Here is a 16,858-nt window from a genome sequence, read left to right as displayed (position 1 = left end):
GAAAAACAACCTTCACTATACTTAGGTAGTCATAATGTGTTGCTAGAGACCGCTTATGACTTGTGGGCCAAAAGGGTTTTGGACACACTGCTAATGTCTAGTGAACTTACAGGGTCGCACACAATAACGAACCGAGTTTATATTTTCTACGTGCCTTGATCTACTTAAGAAGTAGATTTTAATTTATTCTCTTATTCTAAATATCTACGCGATCGTGCGTGTTATGAGATAACAATGAAACGCACGATTGGAGATAGACGGTTTGGCGGGCCTGAGCCGCCCGGCCCCACTTCTTTTATTACGCGTAAATATTGAGGCATATATAAAGACGTGAAAAAACCCTAGAGAAGTGAATGAGAATAAAAACGCAGAGAGCCATTCTCCGTTGTGAGATCTTTGAGAGAGTCTCGAAGATCAAAAAGGCAATCAAGGAGGAGAAGTTCCAAGATCCGTAAGCTAGCACTTGGATCGTTGGAGACTTCAATTCGCGTGTGTGGATACCGGTAGAGGCGCAACACTTGGGGCGCTAATCCAGACACAACCGATCGTCAATTTAACTTCGATCCACAAAAGGTACGCCTTGAACTTCGATTGATTTCAATATACGCATGGATCCCGTTTAGGGTTTCGGTTTAGATTTATATTCCGCTGCGTTTTGACAATCCCGAAACCCTATCAATTACATCCATTGGAAATCCCTCCGAATTGTGCCATATTCCGAAAACTTTCTCAGAGGCAAAAGAAGAGCCCTCCACATGATTCGGACGTTGAATTCCCGACGTGGACTCATGAGATTTATCCTTCCTTTTTGCCCCCATTTTTTTTTTTTTTGGGAAATTTTTTGCCCCAAGTTCACACAGCTCATAATGCAATTGCACTCCATGATGACCACACAACATCAAATCCCAGATCCCTATAGGCAACAAATGACCCTTCATTAGTAATTAATCAAGGGCTTAATCAAAATTAAGGAAAATTGCAGAATTCGTTGTTTTTGGAGTGGCGTGCAGAAATGTCTAGCGATCTCACGTTCGTGGCACCTTCCTTGGTCTCCAGATTCATTCGGAGTCCAGAGGGTCTGAGACGGTACTTTGCACGATGTCCACGTTTTTTCCAAAGACATAACTTGGGGTGATTAATTAACCTTTGTTTTAAATTAAGAGGGCTTTCATTAAATACGTCAATCGCCGAAAGTGACTCGGAGAGGGGTGACATCCGACCCCGTAGCTTGTAGTTGACTATGCTGGCTTTTGTAATTTAAATATGTTTGCGTCCTTAGATGGATAGTGAAATAAGCCGGCATAAACATGGCAATCTAGTCATAGTGAAAAAGGACAAGATAGATGCCCGTGAGTAATCGGAAGGGGTCAAATTAGTCGTCTGAACTTACCATCTCTCCCCTGGAGGGGTATGCGTGTAAAGTCTATCCGATGCATGTATTTATCGATAACATCCAGTGCGTCGATTTCATGATTAAAGTCTTAGTATAGGGTTAATTGCAAGACCAACAACAGGAAGAGTTGCATGAGAAGTTGAGAAATGGCAGGAGAAAAATCTAAACTCAACTATAGTACCATGTTTAAATATCTTTAGACATAAATCTAAACGCGTCATTGCATGTGCACGTTCGCCGGTATTAAGCAAAGCAAGGCATTCTTAATATTTCGCAGATTGAAATAAGGTGGTGGTAATTAACTTCCTTAATGATGATTTAGAGAATGCCCGGGATAAGCATGGATATGGACAAAAGTACCTTTGATAAAAGCAAAGCGATTTTTCTCACTCGTGCAAAATTACTTTAACGAGGTCATCAAAGGGAAACCCTACGGTCAACATTTCCCAAATCGAAACGAAGTTATCATAATCGAGCAGGCTCAGAATTGCTGCCACTCCAGTGATGCTTTGACCCGACCCATAATAAGAAATTAGATTAATTACACCGAGAAATTAGTTAATTAAAATCGTAAGAGGCATCTTTCTCGTAGAGAACATACCATGTGGGCCGACAAATAATTTCTGTAATTTACTATGTCCACAAAAACACACATATATGATAGGAAATATTTCAAATAATGGCATGAAGTGCACTTATTTTATCAAATAAGGACCTAAAGTGAATTTTGTTTCAAATAAAAGCCTAAAGTGCCCTCATATTTCAAAAAAGAGCCTGACCAAGGGCGTTCCCGTTATTTACTTTTTTGATTTTTTTTATTTTATTTCATTTTTCTTTTCTTTTTTCCCTCGTCCCTCCCCAAGCCTCCAGCGAGGGTCTCCCTCACCAAATTATGCAAGGGTCGCCCTCACCCGCCTATCCAAGGCGAGTCCGGGCAACCGTCGCCCGACACAGACGAGGCCAAGCGTTGGGAGAGGGGTGCCCTCGCCAGTAGAGGGGAGAGAAAAAAGAAAAAGAAAAAAAGGAAAGGAAAGGAAAACAGAAAAAATAAAGGACGAAAAAACCCTTTGGCCAGGTTCTTCTTTGAAATAATAAAGACGCTTCAGGCCCTTGTTTAAAAAAATGAAGGAATTTTAGGCCCTTTGTTTAGAATTTTTCCTATATAATATATGTATGTTCTTAAATCATTCAGGGAATTCGTGATTATGTTTTGAGCCCTAAGCCCCGCGAGGAGACAGTTGGACTATTCGGAGGAACATGTAGACGGGTTAACAGAATGGTTTTGACCTGACTATTATGCACGAATTCTAGAAGACGATGGTTGAGCCCGTCGAATCCATACACATGCAATCACGACCAATTTTATTATTTTTTTAAGATGTGATTCTCTTTGGTCCACTTCATCAGCATATGAAAATTATGTTATTTTTCTACAGGTAAATCGAAACTTAGAATCATGACCCCAAAAAAAAAAAAAATGGGTAACTCGGAATGATTTTGCCGCACAACGAAAAAACATGAACGGGGAAAGAATGTTCTGCTTGGTCAAAAATTAATTTTTGGAAAAGATTATATATGTCATTTCGCAATTAACGTGCTTAAACTCACATAAAAATATATATATATATAGTCAAATAGTAAGTAGAAAATCTTCTTTGGAACTTACCTTGTGAATGTACATGTGCGCGTAGAATTCATTTTGCGTCTTGCTTTGCGGGTTAGGTGGAGTAATATTACGCATGAAGTCGTCCTACCTCGACCCTTTATGCGATCAAGAACATTTTACTCCCACCGGGATCGAAGGATTCGCCGAAAAACTACTTGGTCGTAGACTCTGATATCGGGGGATTGCATGAGTTAAACCTACGACTTCACGCTTCTTGATGGAAACACAAGCTTTTAGGAATTTTACTGGCTCGGCTAGTCCCGTGGAGGTTAAGCTTGTATTGCGCCCTGCTTTGTTTAATCAAACCTTTTTCGCACTCCCAACAAAAACTGCGCCCTTGAACTCCCGAGAGTGGATTATTCGCGTAACATCAGCCAAAGCTGCAACAGTGCAAGGTCAACCCACGTGTTCTACTTTATCACTTTGAAAACAAACTTAAAAAAAAAAGAGATGATACAGATCTTAAGAGAGATCCAGTCGGAAAGCTCCATCGCATTAATCAACGTTCAACCCCTTTAAGGGTCGGCCTCTGGACCCCGAAACCCTCGTTTTGAATGGCTTCTCTTTTCTCTCTGTCTCTTACAGTTCATCGAACGAACGGCGTATGTGAAAGTGAAGTTTTTTTTTCTTAATTATGTGGCGTTCTTTGTGGGCATCTATCTCGCGCATGCAATCAGCCGAACCAAGTACGAACAAAGCAAAAACGAGGCGGTTGCCGCTTAACAAGGGTAGCATGGGCACGAGCATGGTGGGAAAGCAATTAGGAAGAAAGAGGGGAAGGGAAAGCATGTGTCTTGACCAGGAGAAGAGAACGAGGGCTTGTGAGTTGGAGAAGCGTAATGCCGTGCAGGACTTCTATTTATCGCTTATATCAAAGAATGTTATTAAAAGATATAGATTAAGAGACTATTTTAGATTTTTTTATTTTTTTATTTTTTTTGGGGAGAAGAGCAAGCCGACCTCCCTTTTTATTTTTATTTTTTTGGGTGGGTCCTTAAAAAAAGACAAATTGCATGATGCCATTCCAAGCACTCTCTTTCACAATTTTCTCTTCTTTTTCTTGCCCTATTTTGGTTGCTTCTCTTTTCTCTGTCACATACATTTTAACTAAAGTTCAAAAGGGAAATGAAAGAGAATAAAAGAAAAAGTCAGTTCTTGGTTTTGGGAAAATCAATCACCAATACCAACTTAACTTTTTCCTGTGGGACTCACTCTCTTTCCTATGAATTTTGTGTGCAACACCCTACTGGTTCTGGCTACGCTCTTTTTCAGAGTTTTCAGGCAACTTAGTGGCTTTTGTTTTGGTGACAAAATTGTTCTGGTCGATACAACATGTTTCTAGATTATCTTATCCTTCTTTCCAATTCATATATCGGTTGAAATCACGGGTCATTCTTCTTTCTTTCTTTTTTTGTTAAATTAGATAAGGAGGGAAGACTCGTAAATTCTACATATTAACGGCTGTCTAGCGATATTTCTTATTAGTTAAGGTCCTTTGAAGAATGTTACACAAAATAAACATTTCCATATTTCCAACATCTTTCGATAAATGAAATAGAAGCACTTTACTTATTCTTGAATTTATAGAAAACACAAGCGGTTCCAATTTGTAATGCTTAGCGAGTATTCTCAAATTCGCTTTAGTTCTAATATAGTCGAACGTCGTCCTTTACAGAAAACTAAGTGCTACTCTCTAATTAGCATAGGTTGTACTATGATCCCTAATTTATATCGAATGGTTTAATTTTAAATTATTGGGAAGAGAAGAAGAGGAAGAAAAATATATATTTATCTCACGACAGAATGCTTATCCTAAAATGAGCAACATGCTGAACGAATGCGATCACCTCTCTCAATATATATTTATCTTTCGATAAATGAAATAGACACGGGTTGCTTATTCTTGAATTTATAGAAAACATAAACGGTACCGATTTGTAATGCTTAAGGAGTATTCTCAAATTCTCATTAGGGAAACACTTCCAATATAGCTGAACGTCATCCTTTACAGAAAACTACGCGCTGCTCTCTAATTAGCATAGGTTGTGCTATGGTCCCTAATTTATATCGAATAGTTTAATTTTAAATTATTGGGAAGAGAAGAAAGGGAAGAAGAATATATATTTATCTCACGACGGAATGCTTATCCTAAAATGAGCAACGTGCCGAACCGACGCAGTCACCTCTCCCAAATTCCCGATATGCCGTCCGTATTGTCACCTCTTGAATTTTTCTTTAATATGTCGTTGAGCATCAACTTGACTCTTCATAGCATGATATTCAGGTCTAAGTAGACAGCTAATATTTCTGGAATATGTTTACCGATATTCCTATTATTTGTATTGATCATATTACCCTAAATCAATGGGCTTCAGCAAGCATTTCCATTGTTGAGAATATATTTCCTTCCGAAAAAGTAACAAGAAAACAAAATAATATTCCTTGATGCCGTTCACAGCCCTTTTCTAGAAAATGTCAACAGGCGCAAGTTGGGGGTAGAGACAGGTGCTTTCTTGGCATTCTTGCTGTGCACAAGTGCAGAATACAGAACCCTAGACCAAATATTGTGCTGCAATTTTCTAGGGTGGATAACCATATTGACAATGTCAATCCCCCTCTATTTTTGCTTCAATGGAGGTCCACCTCAATAAAAGCAACAAAAAGGAGGAGCCTCCCCACAGCTTCGCTCATCAGTCATTACCTGGCAAGAACTTGATTGCCACCCACTTATGTCACCAATGGTTGGGATTAAAGAACTCGCAATCCCACCTAGTCAAGATTGGCTTGGTTTGTGGATGATAAATGAGAAATTAGGGAATACCCATTTGCCTTTTTCTCTGTGTTTTTGCTTCGTTCAAAAGTTTGAAACCCTAAATTAGGGGCTTTTGAAGAGGGGAGGCTAAGGTTATTGTTAGGTTTTCAGTCATCTGACAAGGTCATAGGAGAAATCTTGATCAGACATTTAATCTCTGGGGAGATGGAAAAGAGAGGACTCAACTAACAACCCATGAAATTAGGTCAGAAGGATTTGATACAACACACGCACCTTCTCCATTTTCTAAGATAAGGAATGAATTGAGAGGAAGCATAGCTGTTGGGGGAGAGGAGTTTGAATCTTCAAAACCAAGTAAAATTCAAACACACCAAAGCATGATCAAAATAGTGAGAAAGGGAAAAGGAGAAGGAGAAACCAGCCAGCTAACAAGGATTCTTTTCTTTTTTTTCCAAAATTTCTACAAGCTTCCATCATTCATAACTACATCCTTGAGGAATTTGATTTATCTAAAAAAGATCCAAGACAAAGCTACAATATTAGGTTAAATTCTTTTTTTTTTTTTTGTGTGGCATAACCTTATCAGGTAGGGCATATAGTCCTAAGAAAGTAGTTTGGTACATGAAATATACCGAGACTAAACAGCAATATATGTGGACGTCTTTTCTATCAAACTTGAAAGATACGTGTCAAAATATCATATTGATTAGCTTATGAAAATCTGTCATCCTATTGGATTCCTTATATGTATCCCTAGCCGAAACCTAATAGGGCTCCAAGCTCATTTCCTGATCTTTTTAGCAATTGCGCTAGCTGTTCCCATTAACCCTAATTAGCCAAACTCATCAAAGGGAGAAAAAAATGTCTTTTAATTTTCCATCTTTCACAAACTAACCAAAAAGTTATACTAACATAAAAACATATAAAAGGACCTAAGATTTTTACATATGTGTATTATATATGCCAACATTTGTGCAGGAATGATAGTTTACATATATAATGACCCGCCCGGTACCATTATTTGTCAAATTTTCCCTCTGGATATAAAATTTTTCTATTCCTCTCGATTTCGAACAAGCATTGCTCCTACATGTCCCTATTTAAATAGAGTTTCGAAAACCTAACGCCTTTCGTAATTCTAGTATATTTCAAAACTACAAAACACGAGGTGCTTTGAGCTTAAAAACTTCCAAAACATCATATCCGCTCGTTACGATGTACGATCTTTTGACTCACGGGACTTTCGGCCTGAGCATGCCATTGAGTACCCGCCCCCGAGTCATGGCTCCATTTCTAAGCCCATCCGATCCGAGAGTTAAGTTTTTATTTTTATTTTTTTGGATCGAGATCCGAGAGTTTTTATTTTTTATTTTTTTGGGGTCCAAAATCCGAGAGTTAATTTACGAGCCAGAGAATGAGTGAATTTATCCCAGCCATGGGGGAGAAGGTTACCGATGGCGTGGGATTGGGAGAAAGGAAAAGAAAAGGTAGGGGAGTTGATTTGCGAGGATGATGAGGGAGGGAGAGAAGCAAACGTAGAATGTCAAATGCTCCAAACGTAAACAAACCCGGCGGCAGCGGAGCGGCAAAAGCAACCCCCGCTCTGCAAACCCAACAACACCTCCCCCACCATTTTTTTTTTAAACTGTTGGAATTATTCTAATTCATTTCTCATGAACTCTCTCCCGAATTAAGAAACTCGATAATTTCCCCGTTTCGTGTTGTGTCGGTTTCACTGTTCTGCTTCTTTACCTGCCTTCTTTTATGTTCGATACCCTTCGCTCTCTTTCCTCTGTTCCAAGAGAGAGAGAGAGAGAGAGAGAGAGAGAGAGGGAAGAGAGGGAAAAGAAACAGAGGAGGGTGAAAGGGAAAGCCGAGAATTTGGTGAATCAAAACAAAAGATTCGATGACTACAAATTTGCGGGACTCCCTCCTAAAGAAGAGGCTCAACACAGGTCAGCAACCCAAGAACAGATGTACATGGAAACATCAGAATACACATAGGGCCTCTCTCTCTCTCTCTCTTTGCGAGAGACAACAAAGCAGAGCAAACAAGGCAGGGAGGTGAAAAATAGAAAAGAAACAAAAGTGGGTGAAAACAAAGGTTTTATTTTTATTTTTATTTTTTTGTGCGTGTGGGGGGTGGTTTCCTTTTGTTGTCAAAGCATAAACCAGAAGAGAGAGAAAACGATCTCTCTCTCTCTCTGTATGTACGGGCATAAGTGAGGGCGTGAATTGGTGGGTGATAAATTTCATTTTCATCTCCTCGAAACTAAAATATACATTGAAGAGTCCGCCTCCTGGCACGCATAGCATTAGGGGGCATCTTTCTTGTTCTCCTTCCATCTTCATCCTTCCTCTCCTCCTCCTCCTCCTCCTCCTCCTCCTCCTATTCATGCTTCTTATGCCTTAGCCTTTATTGCTTCACATTGTTTGCCGCACCCTCATCTTTTGCCTCTCCTTATTGCCTCTCTCTCTCTCTCTCTCTCTCATACAAACTACAAACGCCACCCACCAAACCAAATAAAGCCCACTCTCCAATCTCTCTGCTCCCCTCGACCCATCTATTTCCTCTGAGACTCTGCCATGGCCGTTCAAGCTCAATACCCTTCTAATATCCTCCTCCTCAACAGGTTCGTCGTCGTCAACCCCATCTCGCTATTACTTCTTTTTCACCAATTCCTCCGCCTCTCTCTCTCTCTCTCTCTAGAGTCTCATCTCATCTTCATCTTCATCTAATGTTCTAACTATTCATAGTTCCTCTCCTCTGTTTTTCGGTGATGATGAACAGGAATGCGCCAGAGATAAATGACTGTTCCTTGCAGCATCAGCCAGGAGGATTCCTAGACCAATCCCACATCTTGTTCACCACCGGAGGTGAGTTCCACAAAACTTATCCCAGAAAGAAGGCAACTTTTTTCGCTTGTCCTGAAACAAATATCGGTTCTTGATTTAGGGAGGTTCTTATGATTTTGTGGCGAAATGTTATTGCAGCGACGAGCACTAACCAGAGGAAGAGAGGAAGACCAGAAGCGGTGTCCACTGCTTTTGCATCCATGAACGCCAACAACCATCTATATTCATTGCAACCTCAGCCTCCTCAGCTCATTGACCTCACTCAGCTCCACAACAATAACAATAACAACCACCACCACCACCACCAATCCAATCTCGTCTCCACTGGTCTCCATTTATCATTCGGTGAACATCATCATCATAATCATCATCAACAACAGCAGCAGCAGCAGCAGCAACAAAATCATCTTTTTTCGAATTCATCCGCAAGCTTGCCTCTGTCGTCTGAAGATTTCGCCACTCAATTCAAGCAACAGAGGGATGAAATAGACCAATTCCTCCATGCCCAGGTACCATTTTCTTTTTTCCTTTTCTCCCCCACCATCTTCATCGAATTTGATTGGTTTGATGTTTTTCTACCCCGATTTTTCATGGCAAACTCGTTTCTCATTTTGGCAGGGAGAGCAATTGCGGCGCACATTAGCAGAGAAGAGGCAGAGGCACTACCGTGCGCTGCTGGGCATCGCGGAGGAATCAGTGGCCCGGAAGCTGCGAGAGAAGGACGCCGAGATGGAGAAGGCCACGCGCCGGTACGGCGAGCTCGAAGCACGCGCGGCCCAGCTCAGCGTGGAGGCCCAGGTCTGGCAGGCGAAGGCCCGGGCCCAGGAGGCCGCCGCGGCGTCGCTGCAGGCGCAATTGCAGCAGCTCATAATGAGCGGGCAAGACCGGAGGGCGGCGGCGGCGGACGACGGGGGCGGCGGGCCAGGGTCCGCCGCGGAGGGCCAGGCGGCGGAGGACGCGGAGTCGGCCTACGTCGACCCGGACCGGGTCGTGGTCTCAGGGCCGAGCTGCAAGGCGTGCAGTAACCGGGCGGCGTCGGTGGTGCTGTTGCCGTGCCGGCACTTGTGCGTGTGCCCGGAGTGCGACACGGTGGTTCACGCTTGCCCGGTGTGCTTTGCCACGAGGAATTCGAGCGTGGAGGTTTACCTTTCTTGAGGCCCGAACCCGAGCCCGAGCCCAAGCCCAATGAGGGAGGCCCAGGCCCATCGAGACGAGGTCAGAGCGCCCCCCAAAAAGGAGGGCAAAAATGAAAGAAAGAGAATATTATCATGGCAATAATGAAAAATTCCAGACTATCAACCTCGGCCTCCAGTTCAAAAATATAAATTCTTCCTTTTCTTTTTTTTATTTTTTTTTAATTTCTTTAATTTTGGAGGGGACTCCCATATGGAGTTTTTTTTTTTTTTTGGCTGTACATGGGGCCACTGAGTACCGTGGCATTTTATTCTTCTTTTGTTTTGAAAAAAAAAATTGAAATTACATAAATTCTTTTATTCTATGAACACTTTTTTTTTTTTGTCATCATGATAGCAGAGTGCAATTTGCAATCGCAACGTCGTCGTTTGTGGGGACATGAAAATGATGGTCGATATGGGGGTGACATTGCATGTTGCATGTTGTATAAACTTCTCTGTTAATTCGGGGTAGTTCAGTGTGTGCCATGACATGTTTTCTTAGCCGTACGTAGGATTGGCTCGAAATCGAGCTTATTAGGGCGGTCCTCATTTCTCGTGCCGCTCATTTTTGCGGGTTTGATTTAAGGATGCGTTTGTTTCACTGAAAATTATTCGTGATGAAGGAAAATATTTTTCACAAATGTCATTTCCTAAAATAACCGTCCGTCTTCATCTATTTGGTGGTTTAGGGAGAAGTCATTTTTCCCCGATGTAAGTTTGTTGTTTTCGGCTCACGAAAATTATTTCCGTAAATTGATTAGTTTTTTGTCATTTAAATATCAGAAAGTTAGAAAAAAAAAATTTCCTCCTTTGGGAAAACATGCTTGCATAGTTAACCAATTCCAACTTAGCAAACGTGAAGAAAAAGAAAGGAAAAGAAAACTTTTTTCCGCAACCAAACTAACCAAACCATCGCTGCTCATCGATAGCATTACCTATCGCCGCCCCCACCACAGCCGCACTGAATAGGTCGGTTTCTCCATCCGACACAAGCGCGGCAACCGCCAGAGGGCCAGTGAACCTCCCATCAACCGATCCCCTCCACCACATCTCATCTCAAAACTCCGTTGAAAAGAAAGAGAGAAAAATATTGTGCATGCCCCAAATATTCAAAACAAGTTAGCTTATAAATTTACTACTGTTTGTTTGCGTTTCTTAAGTAGCGAAAATGCAATTTTTTACTTTTCCGCCAAACCTTAAAATATTTTTCGGATTAAAAAAATTTAAGAAAAAATTTAATATGAATGTACGTGTCGACATTTATATAGTGTGAAAATTTAGGTGTTTTAGGGATAATAAAAGAGTGCGATTGTTTTGCGAAAAATGAATGATCTAAAAAATTATTAAAAGCAATCCCTTGTATTGTGTAAAAAAATAAATGGACGAATAATATTTTCTCACGAAAATATTTAGACTCTAAATTGTTATCTATAATGAAAATATTATTGTTAACTAATTACTTCGATGTGATATAGGCGATCATTTGTAAAAAATATATATTTTCGAAATCATTCCTTTTTTACGAAACAAACAAACCCAAAATCGAACATTATTTGTCGTAAGATTTGAAGTTAAGTAAAAGATGAGTTCTCTCATTGCTATTCGCTGGTGGTCTTTTTAATAGTGGCCCGATTATAATGTCAACTCTATTTGATATTGCAAATTAGCTTTAATCAGAACTATGCCTCGCTTAACCTTTCTCAGCAAACATAAAGAGCACCAAGAAATTAGTAACTACAATTGCATAGGATGAAAATTTTGAGTTGATAAGACTAAGCTTAACGACTACAACAAGTAAAACGACCGGCAATAATTTAGCAAATAATTCTTAGCGACGTGCACAGGTATCTACGGTTGTTGGGTGCGTTTGTTCCATGAACAACGCAAGATTTGAAAAATGTTTTCTGAACAATAATCGCTAGTTTCGCTTAACAAAAACCAAAGAATGAAAAAGTATTTCTATCGTTCACGAAAAATGGTCAGAAATAAATTACTGTTGATAATGAAAATACCTTCCGTCGACTAATTTCTCGAATCGATATAACATATCCTTTTTTGGAAAAATATATTTCAAATTTTATATCTTTCGTTAAACAAACGAACCCTTAATTTTTTCTTTTTGCAACTAATTAAGCGCGATAATCGAAATACTTACCTCTATCTATCACGAAACCCTCCATACATCATCTACACCATTTTCATAGATGATCAGGATCAAATGCCTACTTTGATTATACGCTACAAGGGGGGCGAGATGAGATTTGGGTGAATAGACTATAGATCGGCCAAAAAAAAAGGGTCTTCTACTCAAAAGTCAAATTTCTAGGGCCTTCATAAGTTAGGGGCATTCATACCTATATATAATATGACATTTCATTATAAAGGCTGCTAATCTGACGGTCTGACCGTACTCTCAATTATTTCTGATCATATGATATCTCAATCAATTATTGTTTTGTGCGAAATACGCTATTATGGTGTGTAGAAGTACGGTTAAGATTGTACCGTTCCCGCTAATATTGTCGAAAAAGTTTTTTTTTTTTTTTTAAATTATCTCAAAGATGGTGGAGATGCATTTGCCTTACCGAAAAAGTGGTCTGGTAATCAACAATAATGCTCAATTCCCACCAGAAAAAAGAAAGCGGGGAATAGGTTCGGTTGGACTTTGGCATAGTGAACCACCAAAAGACTGTTTGTGATGCACTAGATAATTTGTAGACTAAGGTGGCATACGGAAAGCCCTCCCTATAGAATGTGTCACTGATTCTTCACCATGGGACCAAAAAGATAAAAAGGCCATCAGTAGTGATCGATGACCGGTGACTCGATTGAACAGAATCGCCTACCTAACTTTTGGGAAGTTCAGGTAATGGAGGAGGACTCATAATCCCCACAGTGATCGCCTCCCCAAACGATCACGATTCGATTATTTCGCCGATAAAAAAGGAAAGAGAAAATTATTTAAAAAATCATAAATATATTATGTTTTTTTAGATTCAGTCCTAAATTTTTTTTTTCATTTTTTCAATTGAGTCTATCCGGCTAATTTTAACCGAAAATCGCTAATGTAGACGCCGGCCATTGGCACAACCGGCGCTGACATGGACAATTTTGATAAAATTTTAAATATTTTTTTAAATTTTTTTGGATTTTTCCATTTCTTTTTGTTTTTTTTCTTTTTTTTTTTTCTCTCGGCAGCCAACAAGGTTCATCGGGCCTGACCCCGCCTCGGCGAGGCGATCACAGCCGCGGGCGAGGCCAGCAAGAAAAGCACTTGTAAATTTTTGCTCCTCTCTCTCTCTCTCTCTTTCTTGGAGTGTTGTCCTTGGGTTTCTTTCTTCTCAGACAAATCATCGATGGAGCAGACACCGGTGGATGGATAATCATGGGCACATGTCGATGGACACATGTTTGCCGTGTCCGCTTCTTATAATTGCACAAACTGTGTCGCCCTCGGTCCACCACCTCCCTTTCGTGAGAAGTACATGAAACCGCTCAGCTGAAAAGTTATGTGTCCAAGTAGTGGAACCGATTCCCAACTTTTTATAATTTCCCTTTTGCTTCCCCCCTTGCTACATACTGTTTATGACAATGATTTTGGCTTAATGGGTAGGTGTCGGTTTTGGTATATTATTGGAGTGAAAGTGACCAAAAAAAAAAAAAAATTTGGGCAATAGAGTTAGTTGGAGGAGTAGTGGGTGAGGCTGAGCTGAAAAGAAGTAGGGTTTGGATGGACGGCAACATTGCATTCTTGTTGTATCTAATGACAATTAATCTTTCTAGTCCTAACCCCCTCGGGGCCGTCCTGCGGGATACTTTTCCCTTGCTTGCTAGGGTTCGATCCAAACATATTTTCGCTTCGCCTAAATTTTCTGATTGCACATCGCTTATATTTTGGTTATTTGATGATGCCGTCGCGAAGCGACTTTTACATCGTTACATACTTAGGTAGGATGAATAACATGGGATGTTGTATTGGCATGAGCAAATTCTCATAAGAATCCAGACGTGGGACTTCAACCCGGGTGTCCGAAAGATTGCCATTTTGACAAAAGCATCTTGGGGGAAGGGGATTCGTTTGACAGAGCATTGGAGGGAGCTGGTCCGGATGGTACGATGGAGAGATATGAAGGGTCAAATCTGACTCACGGTAAAGGCAAGGTCTTTAGTGCATGTTTTGGCTCTCTTCGTGTGTGTGTGTTTTTTTTCATTATTATTGTTTTTTTTCGGTTTTTTTTTTTTTTGACTTTATTAGCTGACGAAGTACTGTGACAACCACACAGAGCCAGCGATGGACATGTCATTTGGTCTTTTGAAGTGCCATCATCTAGTGTGTGCGCGCGTATGGCATTTCGCAATCGAAGGAATTTCTTGCCTTGGGGATCCAGAATACATCCCCTAAAAGGACAAGAGAGAGAATTCGCCTTTTTTTTTCTTTTTCATGTGCTTCCTTTTTTTTTTTTTTTCGAGGGATCTACAGTCCTATCTCTATGTCTTTGCACAACGCGAGAGTCGAACCCCACACCCGTGATACTAACATCCCTACTCTCTATCTAATTCCTTTATCAGTAAGGCCGCATGCCTATTGACTAAGTATTTCTTAACAAATTAGGAGAAGGGTAATCATCAAAAGTTGAAAGACCATCAAGAAAAACCAAGTCGAGTCATCTTGATTCGATTTCAAATAATATATATAATGTTTTTGATAAATAAGAAGAAAATCGGGAGTTCCACCTACAAGTATGGTACAAAGTGCAGCAGATTCGTGAACAGGCTTGAGCCAGAGAGGGAGACGACCGTTGGCTGACACCATGAATTCACGCATTGGGTTTGGGCCTGTGGGTGAAATATTGTGGTCAGAGTTCCCACGTGAGCAAATTTTCCTTCATCTTTTTTTTAAAAAAATACAGATTATTAATTTTTTTTATACACCCTTTTGGAAATAGTCTGGAATTTTGCAGATAAAGGACCTGTCTGGGCAATTTGCAAAGGGGGCCTTCAGGCTCAGCTTTCTTTCTAGCCAAGCAATGTCTGGCCAGGTCCCCAGGTCCGGGCCCGAAGAGGCAAAGATTTAGAAAAGCTGAGCCTGAGGACATCTGAAGGAGAAGATCAATCACTTGCAATTGCAATGTCTTGGAAAACCAGGAACGATGGAGGAGGTGGCAAAGGAAGAAATTGGGACGTGTGGGATTGATCCTTTTCCCTTGGTGAGTTCAATTTTTTGGGGAATTGGAAAGAGTGGTTAGAACGTCCCCTAAGGATGGAGTCGAGATTTCCCCAATGGATAGAATAAATGCGAGCGTTTGGATTTAAGTGATTGAGCTGCCAAAACTAGTTAGATTCGTTACCTTTGAAAGGGAAAAGTACCAAAAAAGTCTTGAACCTATCGCATTGGCGTCGGTTCGGTCTTAAATCTTTTAATTGGATTAATTCAGTCCTAAACATTCCGCATTTATGCCAATTAATAATTTTGCCCGAAAATCGCCGACATGGACGCCGACCGTCGTACGCAGTGTGGTCGATGCTGACATGGACAATTTTTAATAATTTTTAAGGAAATTTGGATTTTTCTCCATTTTTTATTTTTTTTCATTTCATTTTGGCCCATGGGGTCGTCGGCAAATCTCACCGGTTAAAATGAAAAGAAAAGAACATGAAAAATAAAACAAAAAATATCCACGTCGGCGTCGGCTGCGCGACATAAGACGGTCATTATCCACGTCAACGATTTCATGTCAAAAATTGGTAGATTGACTCAATTGGCACAAATATAAAAAGTTTAGAACTGAATTAACATTAATGCAATAGAGTTCTTTGCCCCTATGAGAAGAACTCCTTTTCCCTCTTTGCCTTCACTGCTGCAACACCTTATTCCGTGTTTCTCTAAATGAATTAGAATACTTTTAGTTTTTTTTCTAAAGAAAAATTGAGTAATCCACGCCACGTTAGTGTTGCTTAAAATGTTATAGATAACAATAGTAAGGACACGCCTATTTATATATCTAGATGTTTGTTACTTTTTCTCAACATCATGTGAACCTTAACACTGGAAAAAACTCGAATTGCAAAAAAAAATTTCCATAATTTCGGAGAGTCGTCATATCAATGAACATGCAAATTTACAAATAATTTGACTTGAGCCGCCTAACTTTTTCCCTCGGTGACGATGTAGTAACTCGATTCGAAATGCTATTCTCAATTATTTGTTTGATTTCCCTTTGGTCATCGCCATTTTTATTTTATTTTTCCTTTTCTTTTCTAGCAGTACTAGATTGAACGACTTGCTTTATATCATAAACTTCGTGACAAAATAATGAAGCTGAGAAATTAGATGTCCTTCCATGAATGAACGGCTGCTTTCTGGCTCTTCCCCTAGATGGAGACCTTTCACTAGTGCATGTGCTAAACAGCAAGCTAATGACCCAGATAGACCATCTGGAAAAGCTAATAAGATTGCCCACAAAACCAAGCATGATCCTAACTTTAATTTATGCAAGTGAAGTTGCCATTATCTCCTGCTAGGAATCCTGTAGAACCAAATGGGCCCTGCCATTGACAATGCAACACATAAAGCTTGAATTTCTCAATTTCTACTTGAAAAAATGTTCATGAAAATGAAGAAGGAAAAACAATCTATCTTGTATTTCAAATTCTTCTTTCACCAAAATGTAATTAAAAAGAGACTCTTGTTGTTTTTTTCCCCGTATACTTTTTCCGTTTTTTCCCTCTTAGTTGGGATTAGACTTGCGACGGATGAGCATGGGCGTCGTTTTTTGCTGTAGACAATTAATTGTTACACGATGTTGGCTTAAAACATGCATGGCCGCCATGTTAAAATGCAAAGTTAAAGAAATGGAACACGAGAAAGACCAATTCCTTCATATCAAATCTTGCATTGGTGGGATTTTTTCTGTTGTTTCGAACTTGTCTCCATTGGATGCTTTAAAACCAATGCACTTTTTTTTCAGCAGGAAAAAGTGGTGAAAAAAGGATTT

General features: G+C 40.1%; 1 protein-coding gene and 1 long non-coding RNA gene across 2 annotated transcripts; both read left to right on the top strand.

Moving 5' to 3' along the window:
- The first annotated feature begins 7,102 nt into the window (after positions 1-7,102).
- Positions 7,103-7,544, top strand: LOC125316636. Its single transcript, XR_007199751.1, has 2 exons — positions 7,103-7,146; positions 7,228-7,544. It is a non-coding gene; the product is annotated as an uncharacterized LOC125316636 (long non-coding RNA).
- A 533-nt stretch (positions 7,545-8,077) lies between these two features.
- Positions 8,078-10,030, top strand: LOC115736996 (E3 ubiquitin-protein ligase BOI). The gene is made up of 4 exons (XM_030668939.2): positions 8,078-8,465; positions 8,624-8,709; positions 8,827-9,197; positions 9,307-10,030. Exons 1-4 carry the CDS (start codon positions 8,419-8,421, stop codon positions 9,841-9,843), a joined length of 1,041 nt encoding a protein of 346 aa, XP_030524799.1. The 5' UTR covers positions 8,078-8,418; the 3' UTR covers positions 9,844-10,030.
- Positions 10,031-16,858: the final 6,828 nt, after the last annotated feature.

This window comes from Rhodamnia argentea, chromosome 9, assembly GCF_020921035.1.
Source record: "Rhodamnia argentea isolate NSW1041297 chromosome 9, ASM2092103v1, whole genome shotgun sequence".
NCBI lineage: Eukaryota > Viridiplantae > Streptophyta > Magnoliopsida > Myrtales > Myrtaceae > Rhodamnia > Rhodamnia argentea.
Note: the sequence above shows the minus strand (reverse complement) of the source record. Positions and strands in the feature narration are given on the sequence as shown.